The sequence below is a fragment of the Phaethon lepturus genome, unplaced genomic scaffold, assembly GCF_000687285.1.
Source record: "Phaethon lepturus isolate BGI_N335 unplaced genomic scaffold, ASM68728v1 scaffold13814, whole genome shotgun sequence".
Taxonomy (NCBI): Eukaryota; Metazoa; Chordata; class Aves; order Phaethontiformes; family Phaethontidae; genus Phaethon; species Phaethon lepturus.
In genome coordinates, this window is record NW_010532732.1 from 3,953 (window position 1) to 30,569 (window position 26,617).

General features: G+C 35.8%; 1 protein-coding gene across 1 annotated transcript in view; it reads left to right on the top strand.

Annotated features, from left to right (window-relative positions):
- BRD1 (bromodomain containing 1) overlaps positions 1 to 26,617 on the top strand; it is a gene marked incomplete at its 3' end in the record, with an annotated part of 50,262 nt that overhangs the window by 359 nt on the left and 23,286 nt on the right. The window contains exons 2-8 of the mRNA XM_010284939.1: positions 9 to 1,032; positions 15,106 to 15,262; positions 19,482 to 19,487; positions 21,806 to 21,937; positions 24,175 to 24,303; positions 25,111 to 25,423; positions 26,229 to 26,489. Coding sequence (XP_010283241.1) covers positions 9 to 1,032; positions 15,106 to 15,262; positions 19,482 to 19,487; positions 21,806 to 21,937; positions 24,175 to 24,303; positions 25,111 to 25,423; positions 26,229 to 26,489 — 2,022 coding nt within the window. The remainder of the gene's footprint in view (positions 1 to 8; positions 1,033 to 15,105; positions 15,263 to 19,481; positions 19,488 to 21,805; positions 21,938 to 24,174; positions 24,304 to 25,110; positions 25,424 to 26,228; positions 26,490 to 26,617) is intronic.

The following is a 26,617-nucleotide window of genomic DNA, read 5'->3' on the forward strand; positions in this document are numbered from 1 at the left end:
TACAACAGCTCCTCTTCCAGAACCAAAAGTACGGATTGTTGAATATAGTCCCCCTTCGGCTCCTCGGAGACCTCCAGGTTATTACAAATTCATTGAGAAGTCAGCAGAAGAACTTGATAATGAAGTTGAGTATGACATGGATGAAGAAGATTATGCGTGGTTAGAAATAATAAATGAGAAGCGGAAAAGCGATGGAGTGTCAGTTGTATCACAAAACATGTTTGAATTCCTGATGGATAGGTTTGAAAAAGAGTCTTACTGTGAGAACCAAAAACAGGGTGATCATCAGTCGTTAATTGATGAAGATGCAGTGTGTTGTATATGCATGGATGGTGAATGTCAGAACAGCAATGTAATCCTGTTTTGTGATATGTGTAATTTAGCAGTACATCAGGAATGCTATGGGGTGCCATATATACCTGAGGGCCAGTGGCTCTGCAGACACTGTCTGCAGTCCCGTTCTCGGCCTGTAGACTGTGTGCTGTGCCCAAACAAGGGAGGTGCCTTTAAAAAGACAGATGATGATCGTTGGGGACACGTTGTGTGTGCTTTGTGGATTCCAGAAGTTGGATTTGCCAATACAGTTTTTATCGAGCCAATTGATGGCGTCAGGAACATTCCCCCAGCCAGATGGAAGTTAACATGCTACCTCTGTAAGCAGAAAGGTGTTGGTGCCTGCATCCAGTGCCACAAAGCAAACTGCTATACTGCATTCCATGTGACGTGTGCTCAAAAGGCCGGTCTGTATATGAAAATGGAACCTGTGAAAGAACTAACTGGCAGTGGGACAACATTCTCTGTAAAAAAGACTGCCTATTGCGATGTACATACTCCACCAGGTTGCACACGGAGACCTCTAAATATTTATGGAGAAGCTGAAATTAAAAACGGTGTTTGTAGAAAGGAGGGATCAGTCAGAACTGCTAGGTCTACATCAAAAGTCAGAAAAAAGACAAAAAAGGCCAAGAAAACAGTGGTTGAACCCTGTACAGTTATGCCAACAGTATCTGCTCCTTATATACCCCCCCAGAGGTAAGCTAACCATCCAAGTGAGAGAAACCTTTACTTAATTATCTGTTTAATATTAAACCAATGCTTTTAGTTGCAGACTTGAAGTTTTTGTGCATTTCTTATATGCTTTCTTTAAAGGCCATACTCAGAGGATTAATCTAAATTACGTACATTGTACTTTCGTGAAACTGCATTAAAAACGCAGTAACTTTCCCAAGAGAAATTAGTAAATGGTCAAGTATCTGTCTTGTCCTCAGAAATCTTTTTTTTTCCCCTTGTCAGACCAAATCATGTTCTGTGCTCAGTTGTTGTCATTTGCTCTACTCTTGAGAATTAACCACTGAATTTGGAACAGCATATGTAGTTGAGCTTCATGTTAAGAAAACCAGCCAAGCTCAAGGTTAACAGTATTCATAATTTGAGAATCTGAAATTCTTTTCCTAATTTTAAGAGCCACAAACTGAAAATTACATTTGCATATATAAGACTTGAGTCTTGTTCATCTCACCTAAATTAAGAATAAACTTGTCTTGTAATATCTACGTAAGTAGTACAAAGAAACTCTCCAGCAAGTATTTTCATTATGGGGCAGAGTAACTTTCCAGGAAGTTTTTCCTAAATTTGCGTGTTTCCTTTTGCAAATGCAGTGGTATTTATCAAAGCTTGGATGAATTTGGTACCTTGCAGACTTCCCCCCCCTCCCCCCCAAAAAAAAGTTAGCAAGTAAGTGATGATAAGTTAGCTGGTTAATGTATTCTTAGTCATGGAACCTGAAATGAATGTGCCCTCCTGTTCAGTGATGCTGTCAAAATACCTGTCCTACAGCTGTAGTAAAATTTTTATGTTTGAACAAAAGTGAATTAATGCATGTGACAAGGAGTTTTAATCCTAACCTTTGCTTTCATATTTATACTTTGTAAGAAGTGCTGTTTAACCTGATCTTTATATTAGTCTTTTGCAATTCTTGCAACAGCTTTTGTTATGTGAGTGCAAATAGAAAGCATGAACACCACAACTGAAATTGCTCTTTGCATTTAACATGCCATATTTATGTATTTTAACAGTGGCCATCGGGGGGCTGGCAGATGGCTCTAGATCTGGTTGAGGCTAGTGAAGTGATGCATCAGAAAGCAGGGACGTTTCAAGTGATGTTTTCATAAGTAATAACAGAATTGGAGCAAAATGAAGATTTTAAATATCTTCATTTCAGGAGTTAAACTCAGCATGAACTTCAGATAATGTAGTTATATCAATTTAAAAGAACAATAGCATCTCTTCAGATTTCTTTGTTAAACTGAGTTATGCATTTCAACAGTGGAAGTAATTTGATTCTGGGATTTGAGTAGCAGCAGAAAACTCTGGGATAGGAAGATACGGTTTTGGCTTTGGTGAACATTTGAGACCTAATACAGTGGGCTGAGAAATGCAAAATTGGACTGATGGGACTAAACCCAAGTTTGTCTCTATGGAGTACTTGTTTCGTTTCTAGTATTCGCAACATCAATGTATTTGTTTATCCCCTTGAATTAAATTCTTACTGATTTAAGAAAGGCAGTTTAGTTTCTCAAAACAGGCACCACTTCCGTGTGCAGGTTCATTGGACTGTGATAGGACGTGAATGCTCAGACAGTGAGGACTCTTAAAGTAATACAAGTAAACCATGCTTTTTTGAAAGCTGACTCCCAGGTCTCAGGTAGTGGACAATTAAGACTGGTTAAATTAATCTAAATAAATACATGTTTTGAGACTGCAGTCCTTTCCCATAATAAGTTTTGCTAGTGCAAGTAGACACTTATTAAGTGACTTTGACAAACAGCCTTTAGCTCCTGTGTGTTGTTTACAAACATCATATTGATGCATTGTTCTCTGTTATGATTTGCTTGGTAAAGTGGTATTTTCGTTCAGTGATGCACTGCAGAAAAGCTTAAGTTCACAGTAGGCAAATAATACTGTCGTTTAAGCAGGTACTGTTGTCCGTGGGAGGGGAGAGTTTGTATAAAAGAATTTGGCTTTGTCTTAATTAGGACAATCCTGATTGGTGGTGTAATGTGTTGTTTTTTTAATACAAAGTAAGAACATGAAAAGAACGAGGTCCAGGAGTGGGCTGGTGTGAACCACATGAGGTTCAAGAAGGCCATGTGCAGGGTCCTGCACCTGGGTCCAGGCAACCCCCAGTATCAATAGAGGCTGGGAGATGAAGGGATTGAGAGCAGCCCTGCCGAGGAGGAGTTGGTGGTCCTGGTGGGTGAAAAGCTGGACATGAGCCGGCAATGTGTGCTGGTAGCCCAGAAGGCCAACCATCTCCCGGGCTACATCAAAAGAAGTGTGACCAGCAGTGTTCCAACCCAAACTATTCTACAATTCTTTGATTCGGTGACCTAAGCAAAAGTTGAGGATTAGAATGCAGGTTCTCAGTTGTACCTCTGGCAATTCTTTTCCATGCTAATTTTCATACAAGACAGACCCTAAAAGGATGTTACAATCAGATTTAAAACAAAAACAAGACAAAAAAACCAATGTCATTAGATGCCAGGAACAGAAATATAAAGACCTTTTTTTTTTCTTTTTTTTCTTTTTTCTTTTTTTTTTTTTTAAATAACAACTACATTTCTTTTCAACACTGCAGAGAGATTCAGCTTTCTTCTATTTATGATAGGTTTCATGTTTCTGGGCACAAGTATAGTTCCTGTATTTTATGTCAGAAGTGTAAAAAATTTAAACAGTTTAAAACACAGTTCAAAACAATTCCGAAGTTGAGCTTTATTACAGATAGTTTGCCTTCAGCTGAAGGAGACTTTTGCTTAAGTACTCTTAGTAAAGTGAATGTGCTTAGTCCTAGAAAAGTAATACCTAAATTAAAAGCAAAACAGAAATGGGCATATTAAAAGGAAGAGTGATTATGCTGCAGACCCAAATCTCAGTTGTCTAATTTTCTTTGGCAGTTATTCTTTTTTTTTTTTTTTTTCTTTAGAAAAGCTCTTGTGGAGGGGGGGAGTTAAATACATACCCATAAACTAATAATGAATGATGTGGATCATTCTACGGCAGTCTTCATTTAAATGATTCCTTTTCTCTAATCTGTTTGTTTACTGTGCTTTTTTTCCCTTAGAGCTGAAACATGATTTGCCTTTCTAAGAGATCTCAAGGAAGAGCAATTAAGCTTAATTCGATAATTTAAATTATCAAAGAAGAAACATATATGCTCAGTGTTTAAACACTAGTGCTTTTTTCCTAAAGAATTTGAAATGAGCATGTTTCCAACATCTCTGGCAATTGATGCACATGCAGAGGAGTTTGGTTTGGTGTACTTTCTTAATCATTAGATTTCTTATCATGTCTTAATCACTAGACTGCTTGTCTCCTTGGCATATAGCTGGTTCCTTAGAGTTGGTAACTATAGAAATATGAAGATTATAGTGAGGAGGAAAATACTTGGCGGATGTAGCCCCTGAACGTACCTGCTGAAGCTTGAGGAAAACCCTGTTGCCATTTATGTTTAGTTTAAGGTGGAAGGACTGTATGCTGTTTCCTTACCTGGATAGTGAGTGAATGTAAAGTACATGAAAGACTGGGCATTTTAGTAATGCATTTTAATAATGCAATTTGTAATAATACTGTTTTTTGAAACACCTACCTTAATGTTCAAGGTATGTTAAAAAGACTGGTATAGAACAACACACTTCATAATTTCTACACAACTTTCTGTAGCTCACGAGTTTCTGTATCAGCTTATCTGTAGGTCAGATTTCTACCCTATTGCCTTGAATGATTTGAGCTGTACACTTTTCAGTTATCAGAATTTCTTGCACGGATGTCATACTCTAAGCTTTTTGCTGTTAAATTACATAGATAGTGTCATTCTGTAGGTCATTTGCAATCTAGTAATACGGCCTCTCGGACTATCGCCTCAAACTACAAATTTAAGAGTGTAGGATCAGAAGTTTTTAACCATTGATGATAGAAGAATGTTTATTTCCCTGTTGCCCTGTGTCATTTGGTTTTGGTTTTTGGTTGGTGGTTTTCTTTTTTTTTTTTTTTCTTACGCTGGGCATCTATCTGTCTTGTTGCCTAGGTATTTTAGAAAGTCTACACCTAAGTATCGACTTTCAGAGGTGCAGTAGGTCATGTAAGAGCCTTAAGGTGACTTCAGTTTTCAGTGCTGTCAGTGCTGACTTCTTAGTAATGTGCTTAGCACTTGGCATAATATGTGGGACCACCAGAGAACCTCTTACGCATATATGATTTGCATCAGGCCTTCTGCCTACAGAAGTGTGTTGTCTCTACTAGGAAATTCCATTCAGTTTTCCTTGAAATACAAGACTGTTGAAGACTGTTGCTTACATTGTACTGCTTGCATTCATCTTTTTTTTTTTTTTTTTTTTTTTTTGCGAAGGCAGACATGGGCTTAGTCTGAAAGTCACATGTTTGTGGGAAGTGTCAGAGCAGCTCTGGGGGGCTTTATGAGGGGTGAGTGGGGAAAGACACTCCAAATGGTACCTCTGTATGGGAGGGACAGGCAGTACCTGCACCTGCTGGCAAATGGTCATCAGAAAAGGGGCCTCCTGCTGCCACCAGCTATTTTGTCTGAAGACAGTGGCAAATTTGTTCTTGCAGTGTTTATACCCCACTCATGACGTGTCATGGTTGAATTTTGCCTAGTAGATAAGTGATTTTTTTTTCCCTAATAAAATACTGAAAGTATTTTTTCCTTAAAAAAACACACCTAAAATACTAATATACTCATATCTACTAATTTCCTAATAAAATGCTAAAAGGATTTTTTTTTTTTTTCAGATTGTAGGTCCAGAACTCTCAAGTTAGGAAATCCTAACTTTTAGGGCTGACTTGACAGTCTAAACCTGGCTTCTTGTCTGTGTTAGTTATCTTGTACCTTCTTTGTGCTTGTTGCTGCTCCTCCTTGTACTTTGTAACAGCTACCTTATCCAGTGCCTAGGATGGATACACAAGGGAGAAGAGTTGCAGTATTAGCTGTGAAAACTATGTGGTTTCTCTTAACTTTTGAGTGCACTTGATTCTTTAGTACAAATTACATTGTTTCGGTGTGGTCACGTGATATTCTGTGTTGAAAGAGGCATTTAAAATGTGATTGCTTTATGAAAAGCAAAGCCAGTGTCAATATTTATGTTCTTTAAAAATGTTGTGAAATTAGGATATTGTGACTGTATATTTGAGGGGGAAATTAAACGTGACATAAAATATTTAATTGTCAATATTTTCAAAACATACACTGAAATACAGTGTACAAATACAAATCTGCTTTATTAAAATACCATTCATGCAAATACTGCTCTGTTAAGTGGAAGCAGATATTTTAAAGTGTATAAATACTTGCTTTCATTTTTAGTTTCAGTTTCTACATGGGATGTTTGTAGTGTCTGAAATTAAGAAAGCATTTGAAATACAATACTGTACAGAGAGCAAAAAATAAGAAAAAAAGGCCTCACTTGCATCATAACTAGGAGCGAGCTGTTATACTTGTTTTCCATGTTCTATGCATCAGTTGTGTTGCATCATATTATTGAAAGAGAATAAAAGATCCTTATGAAAGTAGGTAAGTAGTGGGCAGATAGCTGAGAGCAAAAATTGCTGAGACTCTTAAAATATTTTCAGCTGTCTTTAGGAAGCAACATTTATCTGCTGCACATTAACTGATTTTTCTGTGTTGACCTTAGCTTTTATTAGAAAGCATATTGCTCCTAGTAGTAAAACTGGATTTCTGTTACTGTATGTCTCAAGGCAGAACCAGTATTCCCTTTTGTTTTATTATCCAGTTGAACTATCCTGAACTTGCTTACCAAATAATTAAATATAGTCTTAATATCTCGACAAGGAATCTTGATTGCCTCTAAAATGAAGTATGGACCAGAAAAATAAATGAACAGAAACACAATATAAGCGGAAAGGAACATTTATGAAGGCCTTTGACATTGTTAGTCTGCATTCACAGATGATGCTTCTTAATCATGTGTGTGGCTTGTACGTTTTTTTGGGGAATTTGTTTTAATGTTTTGTATGATACTGGGTATTTTTTTTAATACCTTCAGAAAGTTCTTAAGTGAGGGGAAAAGAATAAGAAATGCTTAAAATTCAGCATTAAAAAGCCATTGAAAAATACTAATACAGCCACTGTTGCAAAAAAATTGAAAGTTTAATAAATCCAGACTAATGTCTGTTAGCTGTTTATCCTTGAATATACATGTATGTATCCTTTCACAAAATCATGTGGAAATACTTACTTTGATTACAGGACAGCATGATGTAAGTGTGCCTTATCGTTGTTCCTGATAATTAGATGATGGTATCACCTAGGTAGAGTGGAAGGGGATGCTAGCAGTCACCATCCACTGGTGTTTCTTGTAAGATTGATCGACCTTGAAATTTTTCTGATATATGTGGAAACTACTGATGATGTCATCCTGAGCTCTTCGCTTAAATAAAAAAAAAAAATTGCCTAAATCAAAAAAAGACATACTACAGTGTTCACTAGGTTTGCCTCAGTGGTATTTAAAAAAATGAAATGCAGTAACTTTAGAGCTTTATTTTCAAGCCAGTTCATCTTGACTCTGGTTGGCTTATTAAAAAAGAATTTATTAATGTGTTGGAGGAAGTGTGACTTAATAGGTTGTAAAAGTAGATTTTTTTTTTTTTTTTTAAGTAAAAATAATGTGGAAGATACTTGTATATCTGGTATTAAAAGCCATATGTTGATTGATGTCTGAGGGGTGATCCCCTCAGCTAAAAATCCAGAGGATGCAAGTACTGTATCATATTTAAATAAGCTCTTTTTACAAAATGGGTATAGGAATATGCTGTACATAACATTTTGTCTGCCTTTTTTTCCAGTCTTCGGTTTCTTTTGCATGTACAGGGCAAAGAAGCTTAAACCAGAAGTTAGTAAGTTATCTAGCTATTTCTGTAAGGTGCATCATTAGTATTCTGTGCGTACTCTAAGGGTTTTGGTCCACGATGATTGTGTGTGTGTGTGTATATGATAATGCAGTCAAAGATCAAAATTCAATGTGCTTTTATTTTTTAGTACCTCTGAGTTTCACCAGTTATGTGAATTTTCAGGTGGCAATTAGAGGGTGTTGCATTTTTTAAGTGCCATACAAAAACGTGATTTTTCAGAACCTGTGGTCTGAAGAACTGTCTCCTGGCAGTTTTTTATCCAATAGTCAAGTTACAGAACGCACAAAAATCAGTAGATAAGTACTGAGATTTCTTTATTATAGATGAAAAGGTGATTTTTGTTTAACACTTTATCTTCTGCTGATACGAATTTAGCCTTTTGAGATGAGATTTCAAAATCATGTGTAGTATGGTTATGACTACTCCAAAAAAAGAAGCACAGAAAAATACTTTGAGTAATATTAAGGAAAAGTCATGATTCAGTATTATGTATAGGAAGTGGCAGAAGTAAATTTATGGATGTGATTTTTCTGAGAAGACTTAAGGAGGTTTTCCAGTGTGACAGTGGGGGGGGTTTTTGATTGTTTTGATTTTTTTCCCTTATCCAAAGGTTTGGAAGATCACAAACTTAATTGTTAGATAGGAACAAAATAACTGTTATAACTAATGGAGAACTGACTGAAGTAACATAGCATTTTCCTAACTGTTAAATTCAGTTCTACTTTCCTGTCCAAGAAAAATTTTACAAGCTGTTTGCTCAAGTAGAAAAATAGAAGTCTGGTTTCACAGTCATGTGGAGTAAGAAAAAGTGCTTCCTACATGTTTCTACAAAATCACATACTATTTAAATATCAGTAAATGTAGAATAAAGAATAAGAACCTGGAGAGACTTTCAGGCTTCAGAAGATGTATCAGTAGATAAAGTACATACTGTTGGATTCTCATCTAGCAGAGAAAGGGAAATTGAATAGCTAGAATTTTAAAACACACAGACAAAAAGGAGTTACTGTGAAGGTGATTAAACACTGTCTTGGACTAGTAAGGTAAGTGATTCAGGAACGGGACATTCCTGTTTCTTCAAATCCTGAATACAAAAGCTGGAAAGTAGTTATAACTAGGGAAGTGTGTATTCATCACATGGGGATTCTGTAGACTTGTGTTGCACAGTTTAGATGAAATCATTGGCATAGCTGACTTCTAGTTAGAAAAGAAAGTTTAGCCTTATCCTTTTTCAAGAGGAAATAAAGAGATGCAAACAGACTCCAATTTTTACATATTCATCCATCGGTGTTGTTTTTAAAGCTGATCAAAAGGGGTTTTTTGTTTGTTTGTTTTAAGTTATGAAATCATATAGTAAGTTGAATTTTTTATTGAGGGTGAGGATAACAAATAGGGACACAGCAACAAAACTGTCTCTCTACACTGTTTAAAAAAAAAGTCTATTGAAAGGTGAGTTTTACAAACGCTGTTTGATAGGTAGCTGCTGCCGCAGGTTCTGTGTGGGAAGAGTAATGTTTCATCTGTCCAAGCAGGCTTTCTCACCCTTGAAAGCTGAAGTTTTTTTGATAGTTGCCAAGGCCCCAGAATGAATTCCAATTCTTAAAATAGATGCTATTATAGCTTTTCATTCTGTTTTTCTGCTCATTCTCTTCCAGTTAGTGTCAGTGGAATTGCTATAATTGTTTGTAGGTAATTTTTGTGTCTTTCCTGCTTGCTATGAGTCTCGGTATGTTCTGTGGAATTTTGCTGAGCAAGGCTTGAACATTCAAATGTTACTGAAACTGGGTTTACTTTGTTCCATTTGCTCTATTTAGAATTTTTTATGTTTTGTTCTGACAGGTTTTAGAAACATATCTGCAGTCTTTGTTTTGGAAAATAGGGGTATTTTATTTGCCCAGTAAAGTGGAACATCATTTGAATGTTTCTGGGTATTACTGTAGGTCAAGAGAAGCTGTTATTTTATGCTATTAAATAATGTTTTACAGAGTATAATTTAGTTTTTCTAGTCTTTTTCATGTACCTTCAATACAGCTATGTTGGATAAAGAAAGATGCAAAATAAGAAACTGGTGAAACTGGAGTCTCAGAACAAATAAAGTAATTAGAGTATTCGGTTTAGTTCATGTTTAAAAATTGATTGGCGCTGTGGGTATTTGATCTCAATCAATGCAGATTTTCATACTCAGTTCCTTCTGCCTGAGTTGGTATATAGTAATACTGGCGAAATAAATACTTGCTTAAACTTTCTCTGAAACTTTCTCTCCAGTTTGTATTTTGAAAACTTGAGAATGGAGAGGTGCTATAGAAGTCTTCATATATTATAATACTAAAATGATATCTCTAGAGTTAAAAAGCAGGTATGATCTTTGGAGCGGCTAGTGCTGATTATTAGAAAAGTGTCTGATTATTTCTTGTTGGCTTTTTTATGTTAAACTGCCACATAGTCACCAAAAATAGTTTTCACTTTTTCTTGTAAACAGTTGCTGTAGTTGCCACAATGCCATTTAACTGAAACTGGGAGAGGAAGGCAGTCATGAGTAGGAAGAAGGAAGCTGTAAGACTGCTAATATGACAAGAGCACATCTCTTATGTTGACGAAAATTATTTTATGCATTTATCAGAAAGATGAAGAAACATAGGACTGAGTAATGTTAAGCTTTCTCTGAATGCTTTGAGCAGTGCTTTAGGAGTATTACCCTTTGCAGGGTAGATTATCCATCAAATGTCTCCATGCAAGGAGAGGGTTAATGTGGAGCAGCTGATAAGTTAGTTTCTCACCACAAAGCTGTTGTACATTAACTGTCATTTTAAATTAAATTATTTGAATCTGTCTCCCCCTTTCAAAACAAACCAGTTTCCTCTCCTCATCCTTCTGTTGCTTTTGTAAAGGCAGCGTGTTTTTAATGCCATAATTTACATTTCAGCCTAAACTATGGTTTCAGGCTGGGAACTGCAGGTGCTGCTTGAAAGGTTCAGCTGTAAAGGGACCTTTCCATTTTTAAAGACAAGCAGGGAATTGTACGATACCTCCATATCATGCTTGCAGTGCATGTCACAGTGTTTTACAGTCAGATACAAGTGGGACTGGGTAAGGAAGTAGTACTGGTTTTCTCAGTTGCCTGTGGCACAAATAAAACAGTTTGAAAAATGTTTTGACATCTGTGTAGTCTTGGAATGGAGCCCAAAAAAAAGGAGGAAAGAGGGAGTATGATTGGTGGTGCCAAAACATTAAAAGGCTGCAGTGGTCATCAGCTTGCAACCTAATACTTCTTTTATGGGACCAGCAGCTACTGAATTTCATTGGAACACAGCCATCTTTTTAAGAACTTTCAATTTCAATGTATTTTATTTTAAATAACTGATAAGTTGAGTGAAAAACAACATACTGTGAGCCACACTGAGCTGTTCTCAAGGCCTCAGAACAGTGGTTCAGGCTGCAGCAAGTTCTGCCCTGGATTTAGCTTAATTGTGTTAATTGTTTAAAAATTTTCAGAGAAAAGTGATTAGCACTTAACATGGTCCATTTCAGGATGCTCTTTGGGGATTTTGTCTTGATAAATTCTCTGTTCCATGTGAAACCTGGACAGCAAGAACACTTCTTGTCTCCCTGCTTGCTTACTGTAGTCGCTATAGTTGTTGCTTTTTTTTTTCCTGACATGTCTAAAGTCAGTTCTGATGGGGGAGACTGTAACTCTGGTAGTATCTTCCAGATACATGTTCCTACATTCTCTTCTTTGTGAGCTGTCTTCAGTAGTAGTCTTGCACTTACTTGGCAATCTTAACAGAGAGTTTAAAAGTTACCAAGTAATGAGACTGGTCTATGAGAAAGCACAGGTTCAATTGATACACTTTGTTTAATGTGTGTTCTAAATACCTGATTTTTTTTTTCTCCCAGTGCTTACTAAGCTTGACTTGCCATTAGAAAACAAAACACTACAGAAAGTTGTTCTTCCTGATGTTCTTATACTCAGAAAAAGTTCTAGGGTGGACAGATACCATAGCAAAAATTGTTTCGTGTTGTTTTGGGAGGTAACCTAAGTTCTCTAAGCCTTGCCTCTGGGGGGGCTGATTTGTCAGGGTAGTGTAGCAGTTAATCCTGTCTTGTGCAAGTGAGATCCTGGATTGCAAAACTATAAAGTCTTGAAACAGTTCTTCCTTACCTGCCTCAGAGATGTACTTATTTTTCTCTTCAATAAATTCTTTTAGATTACATCTCTCTGAATAAAAGAAAGTGGAATGTGCAGCAAACTCCTTTAAGACCTCAAAGAATTTCAAAATTCTAGTTTGAAAATTTAGTTTCAACATTTACAAATTTAGTTCAAGCTCAGGTAGCAGAAAGGAACTTAAGGGTGGTGCATACCTGTGTGCCTTATTTCATGTTTGTGTTCAGCAGCTGGATGTATCTGTGAGTGAAAAGCTCTTTTCCAATATGGTAGCGCTAGCAAGAGTGGTAGCTTCAAAATGAATACCCAGCCTGTGCTACTTAAGGGTTCTTCAGCAGCAGATGAATTGTGTCTTATTTTCCCAAAATGCTTGTATAGTCTGTCAAAATCTAAAGCGTTTTGGACAGTAAAAAATCTACCTGTGAGTATTTGACTAAGAAAGAAGATGATCAAAGAACCGTGCTATAGTTAGTGGGTCCTTAGGGTCTAACAGCAGATGTAACATCCTCGTTACCTCAGGATCATAGAGTAGAGGCTCTGTAGATGTCTGCCATGTGAAGAATCTCTGACCTCTGTATTGTGAGGAATTAAGGTGTGATTGTTGGTATATTGCCACTACTGAAGTCTGATGTCTAAGTGAAGTATGAACAGGCAGTATTTGTTTGGTTTTATTTGGAGGGAAGGCAGAGAAGAGCATATTCCTACCTCTTGTTAGGTAGTTTCTGCACTCCAAGTTACCTTCTGTTTATTTGTGTTTTGAAAGTTGGAGAGTATCTTCTGTGAACATATTTCCTGAGCTTGTTCTAGCACTTTACTATTATAATTATGTATGAACAGAATGGTTCCTTATGTGAATGGGCAAATGTACTTAAAGTTGTAATTAAAGATGTTTACTTAGTCTTGCCACATCTGATGGGCATGAAGCCAAGGCACCTTTCTGCATGTTAAGTTATGATTCTGTGATCTTTCCAAATAGGTGTATATTTGGCTGTGCTTTTTTTGACTCAGTTCAGTAGGTTTTGCTGCTTCCAAGAGAGAGATGTGAAAGTAATTATTCTATTTTGATTGCATTCCATAATTAATTGTAATTCTGTTGTGTTTGAAGTTTAATATGGTCACACTAAGGTCTGTTGTGCATTGAATAAGTCTTTGTGGAGCCTGCCTCTGCCCTTCAGTGAAAGACTTACAAGACAGTCCTAAGTCCATCTGCAGACTTTCAAAGTTTTAAGTTAAGCTAAAATTTTTTGAGAGTGCCTGGCAGGCTTAGTTATTAATTGAAAAACAATGTCACTGAAGAACCAGAGGAAACAATGGCACTGTATTTTGAAGAAGACCTATGATCTCTCTGCCTTTACCCTGTAATGACTGAAAGCTCTGTAGCTACAGCTGGTGGTAGCGCTGAGTACATGTATTGCACCTTACCTTCTACACGGCACAGAAAAAACAACCAGGGATAGATGACCTTTGGTGAACTCGGGGTAGACTCACTTTTATGTCTGTCTGAAAAATACAATTCAAGTTTCCCAGCTATTCTTAAAAATCATTTTATGCAAGGTTTACTTATAGCTTTACATTTTATTTAGGTATTTGACTACTTTTCTTCTATCACTTACCTGACAAACGGCTTTATTCCCAATATTAAAAGGGAAAAAAGTAGAAAAATACTAGTATGTGTGTATGTTCATGATTTTTTTGTTTTTATTATTTAAACACCTAGTGGTAGTGCTTTACAAATCAGCCACTTCTTGAATTTAATTTTGCATATTTTGGTGTTAAATTTTATTGGACAACCTCTGATAAACCTAATACTATCCATGGTACAGTTTTGCTATGGGTAGTAATATACTAAGTGAAGAATTAACAGATTTCTGTTCATTGGTATTATCCTTTCTGTAACTCTCTTTTACATCCATCTCATGGAAATCCTTTTCTCTCTCTCCAGCTCACCTCTGCCCCCAAACGAATGAACAATCCCCCTAACAGTACAGGTGGTTGGTGCCTTGGGGCATCTTCTGTTAATTTTGGAAGGGTTGCCACCAGTGACAAATCCCTGCAAAGCCATACAGAGACAAAACCTTTTCATTCTACAACCATTAACTTTTTTTCAAGTTTTTTTGCCGTGATTTCAAGATACTGTGGGCATAGAGAGTTTGAAGATGTATTTCAGATAAACTTCTTTTTGAGTGTAAGTTTTGAATGGTTAGTGTTGTTTAGGTGACTTGGAAATTTTAAGGTGTCATTATTTTAGAAATATGAGTCAAGGTTGTTGTTTGTGATGTTCATATAGCACTTTCCTGGAGTATTTGTAAAAAGAGTATATGTAAACAGTATTTGCATCTGTTAAAAAACAGGTTTAGAAATGATAATGTTTATTTAATCAAGATATTTTAAGTGTATCATCTTCTCTTGCATCTTTGTAGATATTTTCATCGTACATGTGGAGCAAAATCATGAGTGTTCTTCTGTTTTACATTTTTTGTTAGTTTTATTTACCAAAATTTAATAATAGTAGATGAGTAATACAAGCTTTTTGTTGCATGTTTTTATGTAAAAAGTTTGAAGATATATTGTCTTTAAAATAAACTACTAATTCTGTGTGAAGATGACAACAAATGTTCTGAAAACTTTTGTCAGGATTTAGAGCTTTATTTGTGATATTATTTTCAAAAGGAAAATTATTCTGAAATGCACATAAAGCTTTATTCTCAGTCCTCATCTGGGATTGCTCTTGAAATAACAATCATAAAAAAATTGATACCTTTTAGCTTTATGAAGTACCTCAACGTTTTTGGTAGAAACTACAGTGTCAGTCGGATGTATTTGCTTGTAATCTACTCAGAAATAATTGTACTGAAAGGAATGTCAATGAAAGAAATCACTAATATGGTGATCACTGTGTTGTTACATTATACATTCACACATATCTGATGTTTAACTTCCATAGACAAGTAAGTTCTGTGCTTTGCTGTGAAAAATACAATATCAGTTTTTCCATATTTTAGATTAAATAAGATTATGAATCAGGTGGCCATTCAGCGGAAGAAGCAGTTTGTTGAACGAGTGCACAGTTACTGGTTGCTTAAAAGACTGTCTAGGAATGGTGTTCCTCTGTTGAGAAGGCTGCAGTCCAGTTTACAGTCACAAAGAAACACACAACAGGTATGTGACACACTTTTTACTTATAAGAAGAAATCAGAAAATCTCTATTTTACAAAGTAAAAAATTAACCAGGAAACAGAGCATGGAGTAAAAATGTTCTCTTATTCAGGACTGAGTAAACTCTTTACCTTATTCTTAAGTAATATGACCTATATTGGAAATTGGGCATTATCTAATAATTTTTAATTTGTGAGATATGAAAAAGAACATTTGTGCAGGTGTTTCTTTTGTTTTGCTTAGAAGTTTCACAAAAATACTGTCACCAAAACTATCTTAATACCATTGTTCATTGACTAGTATTGTGGTGGTTTGGAACTCTTTCCTCAATGTGCTATGAGTTAGTAGGATGAAAAATAAATTTTATTTTCAATTCATCAAAATAAGGAAAGCAAATATCATCTTTGACACTTATAACTGAGAAAAACTGGGATTTTTGCAGAGTAAAGGTTAGACATGCTAGTTTACAGTTCTTAAATTCAGATCCTCATTGATGACCTTGTTTGGTAATAACAGAACAAAGACCAAGTTGTTAATGAAGTTCAAAGACCTGTTTCAACTTCTAATTTCACTGTTGACATAGTTAAGTGGGATTGTAGACAAGCATAACTTATGGTAATATTTTGTTCACGTAAAATGTCTCCTAGCTAAAACACATCTAGGTTGGTTAAAGTTGTACACATTTACCAGTCAGAATTGCTGAAAAACAGAAAAACAGTCATTCCAGATGTGTATCAGATTCAGAAAGTGGAACTCTTCTGCTTCCTGTTTTTATAATGTGAACACTGCTTCCCATTTTTGTAGTATGAACAGCTCTTCAGTGACATTAGAGGTTTTGTCAGGTCTTTTATTGTTTCGGTTTCAAGTCACTGCGTGGCTTCGAAAATAATGAAAACTTCTTTTCTTAATTCTGTGTATGGATCCATGTGCGTTGACGTTGAAATGCTGTGAAGCATCATGATGTGGAAATTCTTACTGCATGGCAGTTACCTTTTTTAATTGATCTGAAGATGTAGTTGCCTGTGTTCTTTTCATTCTCCAGGTGTTTGACTTCCAGTGGAATTGTTCCTGTAAAATAGCCTCTAGAAGTTAAGAATGCATTTTATCATCTTCCACTTGTATTAAATTGAGATATTTTTTTCCTGTTAAAGCTTAACTATTATTTTTTTTCTGAATTGCATTGCTATTTGCTGATTAAGTCACTAATTGATGTAGTCATAAAAATACGATGGTCAGCAGTCTTCCTAATTATTTGATCTGTCATTTTTGTGTGTGTTTCTTTTCTTAGTTTTTCATGGGGAAAAAAAAAAACCCTAATTAATAATTCCCAGAACAATTCAGGTTGGAAGGGACTTCTGGATGTTGTCTGGTCCAACCCCACTGCTCAAGCAGGGCCACTTGGAGCCAGTTGCCCAGATCCATGTCCAGACAGCTTTTGGGTATCTCCAAGCTTGGAGACTCAACAACCTCCCTGGGCAACCTATTCCAGTGCTCAGTCACCCTCACAGTAAAAGGAAAAAAAAGTTTTTTCTGATGTTCAGAGGGACCCTCCTGTTTTTCACTTTGTGCCCATTGCATCTTAGCCTGTCACTGGACACCACTGAAAGGAGCATGGTTTGGTCACCTCTGCACCCTTGTTTCAGGTATTTACATACAATGATGAGATTCCCCCCACACTCCCACTTGAGCCTTTTCTTCTCCAGGCTAAACAGTCCCACCCCTCCTAGCCTTTCCTCATAGCAGAGATGCACAGATTACTTCTGGGTGGGATTTAGGTGGATTCCTTATAGGTGGAATTAACTTTGAATATAAATTGTCCACTTGTTTATTTTTCTTTCATTGCTTTTATGCTGCATTACTCCATTTTAATACTATTTTGGGGGTTGTAACTTCTCTAAAATATTTTGTATTCTACTTCTAATCTTTGATTTAATCTTCTGATTCTCTATGAGAAGTTTCTGTTCTGAAGACTGGTGCCTGGCAGTTACCTAATAATAGCGGAAATAAATGTATTCAGATAGTAGATTTTTTTTTTTTAAATGAGCTTGAGTCCTTAAAAATAATAAAATCAATCACAAAAGTCTGGGGCGCATGTGGCAGTATAGACCTAGACTATAGTTAGTGTCTGAAAAATTTATACTTGCTACTTGGTAGGTAGGAATTACTTGTCTTAATGAGATGGCATGATGAGACTGCAACATTTCTAAATATTAAAGTAGTAACTACCAAAATAAAACAATTCTTATAATTGATGTTTGATTATAATAAAATAAGCCTTAGATAGGAGCTGTTTTAAATTCCTTTGTGTGTTTGCCCTCCTGTACAAACACTATTTCTTTCTTCCATTTTGTAATTTCAGAACTATGCATTATTCTTAAGTAAGAAAATAATGTAAAGTATTTTCTAAATCAATTGGAAACTATTTATATTTATTTATTAAAAATTGGGGTATTTCTGAGGCTTTATTCTTAAAAACTTAGAATTGAAATTAACTTTGTCTTTGCATGAAACTTGCTTTTTCGTTTCAAAAGATGAGCATAAAATGATTCTGTTGATGAAAAATGTGTAGGTAGTGTTCTTCAGTGAGTGGCAAGTGTCCTGTGTATGACATTGTGTCTTCTCCATAGCATCTTCAGTATGTATTTGTAATACTTATTGACGTAGTCATAACTGCAAAGCATTTGATGCATTAGTCATCTTTGTTACCCCAAGTATAAGCCAAACCAGAGTGAAGACTTTAATAAACAGCTGTGGCATAGCTGTTGTGAGAATGCCTCCAAAGGTTTGGGATACAGATGATTATTTTGTTCATTTTGGTCTAGATGGGAAAATTCTTTTTACCTTATTTTATGTGAGAGATTAGAATGTCAAGAAGCCTAAATAGGTTTTCAAATAGGTCAATCAAAGGAACTTAAAACACTGAGGCAATACAGATGCAGAGGAGATTTAAAAAAAAAAAAAAAATATCTCTCAAAACTGAAAAGAAATACTAAGATGAGGAACCAAAACCCTGAAAATTATTTCAGGATGCCAAGTGGAAGGTGTTTTTGATCCCTCCCTAATGTTTCTTTACTAGAACACATTTGGCGGGGGGGGGGGGAAGTGCTCATGATGTAGAATGACTTCATAATGAACGTGTTTCAGGGCTCAGTTATGATATGCTTTTTAAGGTCATGTTATATCAACTAACAGTTCTAAACCAGAGAGGAAGATCTGGGCTTATATATTATCTTACCATCTGCAAGAACGAGGAACCCTCTGAAAGAATGGTTTATGCTTGTCACTTCTCACTTCATCTAGAAATTCAGGAAGGGCATTGGAAATACTCTAATAAATTTATATCTGTATTATTTTATTTTTTTTCTGTACTTAAAGAATGCTTAAATAAAAATAAGGCATTAAATTTCAGTGTAATATCTTGTTGCTGCTTTAGTGAGGTTTGTTTAAAATTGCTGTTGAAAGAAACGGTGCTGGTGACTAAGGTCATATCTGCACTGAAGGTTTCAGTAAGAACACAAGTTGCAACCACTAGATAGTTGTAACTCATTGACATATCAGTGCCAGCAGAGGGTCTTAATAAAACTAATTGTATTGATCAAGATCCAATTTCATCACTGTAATTCTATCTTTGTTCGGCTCATATTCAGTTACAGTCCCTGTAGGGACTGAGGCTGTCCCCATGTATTATGTCCAGCATAAGATCACTTCTAAGATAAGGAGCGATCTGTTGGTACACTGACAGTATTCCTGTTAGTATGCAGAGATTGCCAGCATACTGACGGTGGGAGTTGGAGCTGAAGACCGCTTTTCAGTTGATGCACGTTCTGTGTGTAGACTTAGAAATCTCTTCCTTCAGTATTAATAAATAGTCAGTTCTAGCTTTTCTAGGTAATATGTGGAGTTCAGCAAGAATTAAGTCCATCAGAAAATACCACCGGGTTTCTTTCTAAATTCTTCTTGTGTCGTCAGCCAGAAGAAACTTTCTGGCTTTGTTATAGAAAGAACTATTTGGAAGAAGACCTCTTTACCAGGAAGTTAATGGAAACTTTTCATTTCAGAAAGCTTTAAAAACTAAAAATTTTGAAAAGAACTCTTTTTTTTTTTTTTTTTAATCCAGATTTTTACTAGTTAGATATTGGAAGCCAGCGCACCATGCTCTTTTCAGCTTGCCTGGATCTTTTAATCTAATTAAGGTATATGTTGTATGTGAGGTAATAAATAGGTTGGAGTAAAGGAGGCTTATCTTAGCTATTATAACCGTGTCTGCCAACATTACTTTGCATAGAAGTGTCAAAAAATTGGAGGCTTGCTATTAATCCCCAAGCCAGAGTGATGTTCAGGAAGGAAATGTATGTGTGCACAAAAAAAAAAAGCAATCAATGTGCTCTTGATACTTTGGGTCACATCTGCAGATGAACACCTACCTGCCTATTTTATGGAATGAAATTGGTCAAACAACTGATTCAACTAAAAGCATAATCTTTTTTTTTTTTTCTTTTAAAAAGTGCAACTGCCCGTTCAGATCTAGCCGAATACTTCAGTCTCTAATGAACTACTGCAAGACCTGGTGTAACAAAGTAACATTTTTTTCTTGCTGTATTTAAGTTTCCTGACCCACCCTAAAACTAGTATGGTTTTGTTGACTTAACTTTCAGCAGGGTCAATTCCCCTGTTTCATGAACTGTGCAATTATATAGGGCGAAAGAGTGGACTCTGGCTGCAAGCAAAGGGAGGACAAACCTTCCACTTGCAGCAATAGCCACAACTTAATTTTGGTTCTGAAAAACAGTAAAACTATGAAAAAATTGTATAGCTATGTCAGTTAACAGTAGGTTGGTTTTCTACACGTGGGCTTTGTACTTGGAGATGAAGGCGTGTAGACTTTTTAATTCAGTGAGTTTCTCAGAATTTTAAGGAATTGAAAGTATGCATATTAATATTTGTTCCATCAAAATTTGCTTTGAACTATTCTGTCCCTCAACCGTTAAATTATTATGTGTCCAAGTCAAGACTTAACTCCTTGAAGAAACAATAACTCTCAGTAGTAATAGTCATTAGGGAAGGGAACTGGAGGTTTCTAGCTCCAATTCTTCAGTCTCTTTTTGGTGGTTTAGTTTTTTCGTTCATTTTGTTTTTTGGAAAGAGGAATAAACTGTTTTTTCGAGATTGCTATATTGAATATAGAGATAATTGGATAGTTGTTATTTAAGCATTTTCAACTTCAGTGAAGTCAAAGGTTTCAATAAAACTAACTCATAGCTTCCACAGGTACTTGCTGTTACTTCTACAAAGTGTATAAAGCAGTAAAATAGGACGCATATCATGAAATCATAACACTTCCAAATCTAGAAGATTTGTTTTTTCAAACTGCTTTTTTTGCAATTCTATTTTTAGAACTTTCTGTCTGAAAAATTGCACAAGCTTGCTTTAGAGGACCTATGATATTTCTAAATTATCCTTCTCTAAGGAGGATATTTGCTTTGTGTGTAACAATTTGTAATGCTGGTTATTGTTCGTCTGCTTAGCCAGTTTTCTTTATTCCTCTGTCTTCTATTTTTTTATAACCTACAGAATTTATTGTTTATTTGTTTTAAGTTCTTTAAGTAATCGTCGTAAGTTTTGCTTTTTTTTTTTAATCAAGTGTATATTGCATTATGCTAGCTACAGGCAGGCATACAAGGGTTTGGATTTATTTCTGAGACTCTTTTACAAAATACTCATTTTAAATAATAATTTTCAAAGCAGATGTTTCTTCTGTGTATTTGGTACTAATATCAGGATTTTTACTTTTTTATGGCTTGTTTCTGGTGAATTACCAGTACTATTTGAATACTGTGGGCAGTATTCAAATATCTTCCTTTTTCTTATGAAAAATAGTAAACCAAGAAGGGCTCTGTTTTCTCTATGTACAAATGAAACTAAATATTGCAGGTGTTTAAACACTGCTTCTTCCTAAAAATCTGTGAATTAAATTATTTCATCCCTTCACTGAAAAGTTGTATTACTACATTACCCGTTTGCAGTACCATTTGAAGTTACTATATTATTTAATAATTGCTTTTCATTTCCTGTCCTCAGAAGTCATAATGATTTAGTTCTGTTACAAGTGTGTCCTGACTCCGCTGGATGCAGGGGAGGTGTATTGTGTTGAGCACAACAAGAATTTGTTTCTACCAGGCTTGAGTTTGCTAAGAACCTGATGGTGTTCACCTTGTTTGGATTTTGATGTGAAAATACTGACTCTTATTTTGTAGCTTTGCTAGGTTGCTCTTTGCTATATTGCTTTTTCTGATGCAAATAGCCTTCACCATAGGTTTGCTTTCCAGTTTACAGATTTTGTTTTCAGCTAGATGATTGAGAAACCCTAGAAGGCACCCTACCCAGAGGTTTTCTTTTGTTGCAGTATGAAGCTTATGACCGAGTGCCATAACTATAAGACAGTAGTTTCTTCTTTCCTGTGAATATGTTCTGTAATTGCATAGAACTAGCTTATAAAAAGAAGTTAGCATTTTTCATTTCATGAAAACATTTTGATTATTTCCTTAGAGAGAAGATGATGAAGAAATGCAAGCCTTAAAAGAAAAACTGAAGTACTGGCAAAGGCTGCGCCATGATCTTGAAAGAGCGCGTCTGTTGATTGAACTTATACGTAAGCGTGAAAAGTTAAAAAGAGAACAGGTAAGTAGAGTACCTTTTAATCTGGTGAAACTTCTCAGAAGGAATGATAGTTTAAGTATTCTCACAGTTTTCGCAATAGAAAAACTGCAGTGTTTGTCTTTTAATCCTCAGGTAGGATCAAGAAACATGCATGTATGCACTCAAGCAAACTGTTTAAAGTCTATAAAATTATCTTAGAATCATAGAACCGTTTGGGTTGGAAGGTACTTTTAAAGGGCATCTAGTCCAACCCCCCTGCAATGAGCAGGGACATCTTACACTAGATCAAGTTGCTCAGAGCCCCATCCAACCTGACCTTGAATGTTTCCAGGAACATCTGCCACCTCTCTGGACAACCTGTGCCAGTGTTTCACCACCCTCATCATAAACAAATTTCTTCCTTAGATCTAGTCTGAATCTACCCTCTTCTAGTTTAAAACCATTACCCCTTGCCCTGTTGCAGCAGGCCCTGATAAAAAGTCTGTCCCTATCTTTCTCATAGGCCCCCATTAAGTACTGGAAGGCTGCAGTAAGGTCTCCCCAGAGCCTTTTCTTCTCTAGGCTGAACAGCCCCAACTCTCTCAGCCTGTCCTCATAGGAGAGGTGTTCCATCCCTCTGATCATTTTTGTGTCCCTCCTCTGGATCCACTCCCAACAGGTCCATGTCTTTCCTGTATGAACCCCTGAGGGATGCCACTCATCACTTATCTCCATCCAGACACTGAACTGTTTTCCCTCTGGACCACCCTCACACCTCTCCATCACCCTCTGGATGAAACCATCGAACCAATTCCTTATCCACCCAACAATCCACCCATCAAATCCATATCTCTCCAATCTAGAGAGAAGAATCTTGTGGAGGACTGTGTCAAAGGCCTTACACAAGCCCAGATAGATGACACCCATAGCTCTTCCCTTGACCACTGATGCGGTCACTCCCATCATAGAAGGCCACTAGGTTGGTCAGGCAGGACTTGCCCTTGGTGAAGCCATGCTGGCTGTCTCAAATCACCTCCCTGTCCTCCATGTGCCTTAGCAACGCTTCTAGGAGGATCTGCTCCATGCTCTTTGCAGTCACAGATGTGAGTTTGACAAGCCATTCTGTTAGACTTGCAAAGACAATTGGTTTCTGAAGAACTGAAGAAAATTTGATCTCCTCGGGTTTTCTAGTACGTGTGCCTATGCTGAGTAGCACTCTCATTCTTCTGTCACAAAAAAAAAGTGCATCTAAGTCCTGTGACATTCTAGAGTTAACATTGCTGGGAGAAGAGACTTGAGGAGGCGATAATGCCCAAGGGTAACATTTATATGAAAAATGAAAGCAAAATGTTTGCACATATGAGTCTTTAATTGTCCTTATTTATTAAAACACCATTCCATTTTTACTTTTTGCAAGCTGTGAGCATTCATTGCAAGCTAATATAGTTTGTAATTCTTGAGTGCCTTCTGGAATTACATGCATCATTCATGTACATTCACATATCACTTGCTATACACACGTATTATGTATTTTTTTTTTGCACATGTATTTTATGCGTGTGTTTCTGTGTGTATACTTTGTTTACATGTTTATATTACATGTATACACACACCTTTAATATGTCATTAAGAATTTATTTTTGCTATAACAAGAATGTTTCAATGTTGATAACTCTTTATATGGCCTGAAAATAAAGCCATAGAGGCGTTGTAATATTGTTTAAAATAATGAAAATCCTGAAGGATGATTGAGGATTTGAAGATGTTGATTCTGTTTTTTTAAATTATTTTATTGGAATTTATATAGAACATTGTCTTTAAAATTACTCTTTCATCTTATGTAGCCTGTAAATGTTCATCAAATTCTCTTTTTACAGTTCGAATATGGCACTACAAGTGAAACTTAATTTTAAAGACGCTACCTTTAAATTCTTGATCTTATTTTCACATTGTTGGCAAAATACAAAGCTATTCTTATGTAACATCTTTTCAAAGCAAGTTAAAAAATGGAACAAAATTCATTTATAGATAAAATACAAATTTGCATTCTGAGAAGCTGGAGTTGAAATTGAGTCTACAGTGAAGGGATGAAAATGATTTTTCTCATAAAGCTGAAAATGTATGTCAGACAAATGCCAACTGGTGATACTGAAAGTATCATTGAACTCGTTTAAATATATTGTCTTTCATATGTAAAGTACTTTACTGTTGCTGCAAAACAACTTTAAAACAGTTATCTTAATGAAAAATGCTCATTTGGATAATTATTACTTCTTTAGGTCAAGATTGAGCAGGTTGCTATGGAACTTCAGCTTACTCCATTCACTGTACTTCTGCGATCAGTTCTAGATCAGCTACAGGAAAAGGATTCTGCTCGTATATTTGCTCAGCCAGTGAACCTTAAAGAGGTATGTTTTAAGCTGTATCTCCTTATGTTTAGATATGACTTGTTGACAAATAATTGCATGCAGAGTTGGGAGTGGTGTTACCTTTTAATCTCTGTTCTCAAAATTTGTATTATGAGTTATGACTTACTGCTATGAAAGTTATTTATGCACATATAGCAAAATAATTTCTGGGTAATACTTGTACAGAATAACATGGGTACATGCTGATCTTTTCTGGTAAGATTATTTGATAAAGCAAACTTGAAGGGTGTCTTGAAAATTGAGATGTGGATACTGTGTTCTGACTTACAGGTGACATTTCTTTTTATTCAGTGAGAAACCAGATAAACTTAAGTGTTCGCGTGTGTGTATGTGTGCACACATACATATACAATGCATTTATACAGGTATATAAATAACATGAAGACATGTATATCTGTATATATAAATTGTATATATACACAAGTGTGCATATACTACATATACGTGTATACATTTTACATGTGTTATCTATAAATACACACATTTATAAGTATGTGTGCATAAATACACATGTATATAAAACCACAAAATTATAAAAACGTGGTTTCAGCATCTCTTAGTAAAGCTCCAATTTCTTACTCAAAGATGCAGAATCTTGTAACGTAAACTTCTGTTGGTATGCAAACGTTTGCAATATCAAGATGTGCAATACTAAGCTTCATTTTGAAGTTCTTGATTTGGGGTGTTACAAAATATGTTAGAAAACGTTAATCAGTTAATAGCTAATATTATGTTGTCTGTAATAAGATAATTTTACCCATTCATGTTTTAAATATTTATTCAAAGGTTCCAGACTATTTGGATCATATTAAACATCCTATGGATTTCTCTACCATGCGAAAACGGTTAGATGCTCAAGGCTATAAAAACCTCAGTGAGTTTGAAGAAGACTTCAATCTTATCATAGATAACTGTATGAAATACAATGCAAAAGATACAATATTCTATAGAGCTGCAGTGCGGTTAAGAGATCAAGGAGGTGTAGTTCTCAGGCAAGCTAGGCGAGATGCTGAAGGGATCGGTTATAATAATGAAACTGGAATGCACTTACCTGAACGGCCTAAACTTGAGTCACCTCAGCCTTTCTCTTGGGAAGATGGTAAGATGTTTTTGGATTATTTGTAAAAGTTGCATTTTTCGTTACACACTGTGTGTACATTCCATGCAGGTGTTTAAGACTACTGCTGCTCCGTTTGTTGACTAGATGTCGCGCCCCCCCCCCCCGCCCCTTAAAAACATTGCTTGAAAGATTCAAGTGTTTCTACTCTTAATAGATATGTTGTTAAAAACAGTGTTATCCAGATTCTGATTTTGACAGTGCCAGCGCCTAATTTAACAACATATATGAAAAGGGTTTTTAAACCAGGTGCTTTCTTTCACATGATTGTATATGCTTGTAAGGCATGGAAGATGACTACCAGTGAGCATAAACTTGAGCACATTCTTAAATAGCCTACTGAATTAAAAAATCAAACACATTTGTAATACTAGGAATTAAAATGACTTCTTTTGACTTACGTATGGGTTTTCTGAGGCTTTGGCAGTAAAGGAGAATAATGAAGACGTTTCTTTTATAACCATAATCTTGCCCTTCTTTTTGTCAAGAAGGAAGTCTTCTATTACGGTGGAAAGGATTAATTATGTCTTCCTTATGACCTTTTAATTCTTTGCTCTACTACTTAGTTCTCTTGAGCAAAATGCTGATCAAGAAGAATAGTAATTATATAGTAGGAATTTGATTCAACATTTCTTCACTGGTAATGGTAAAGCTACTAAGACTGTAATCTAAGTAGCTTTTTGATGAGATTTTTTAATTCTGGCAAGTGATTTTTTTTTCCTCATTATTCTGGGAAATATTCTGTGAAACACTAACACATTTTCAATTATACGTATTTTGACTTCAGTGGATAGGTTACTGAATCCTGCAAACAGAGTGCATATGTCCTTGGAAGAACAGCTGAGAGAGTTGCTAGAAAAACTTGATCTCACCTGTGCAATGAAATCCAGTGGGTCAAGGAGCAAAAGAGCAAAGCTGTTAAAGAAAGAAATCAGCATTATTCGCAACAAACTAAGTCAGCAACACAACCAAGTTCCTCAAATAGAATCAGGTATTGGAAGTTTCGAAGAAGAAAGTGCAGCATTAGAACAAGACGGCGAAGAAGAAGGTAAGATTTTAAACTGTATTTAAATCAGTACTGTTGTGAACCTCTTCAGTCAGGTGCTTTAATCATGTGAATTCAAGAGTGTAATAAATTAATATTATATTTAATTTTTAAATGGACAAATAGTCAAT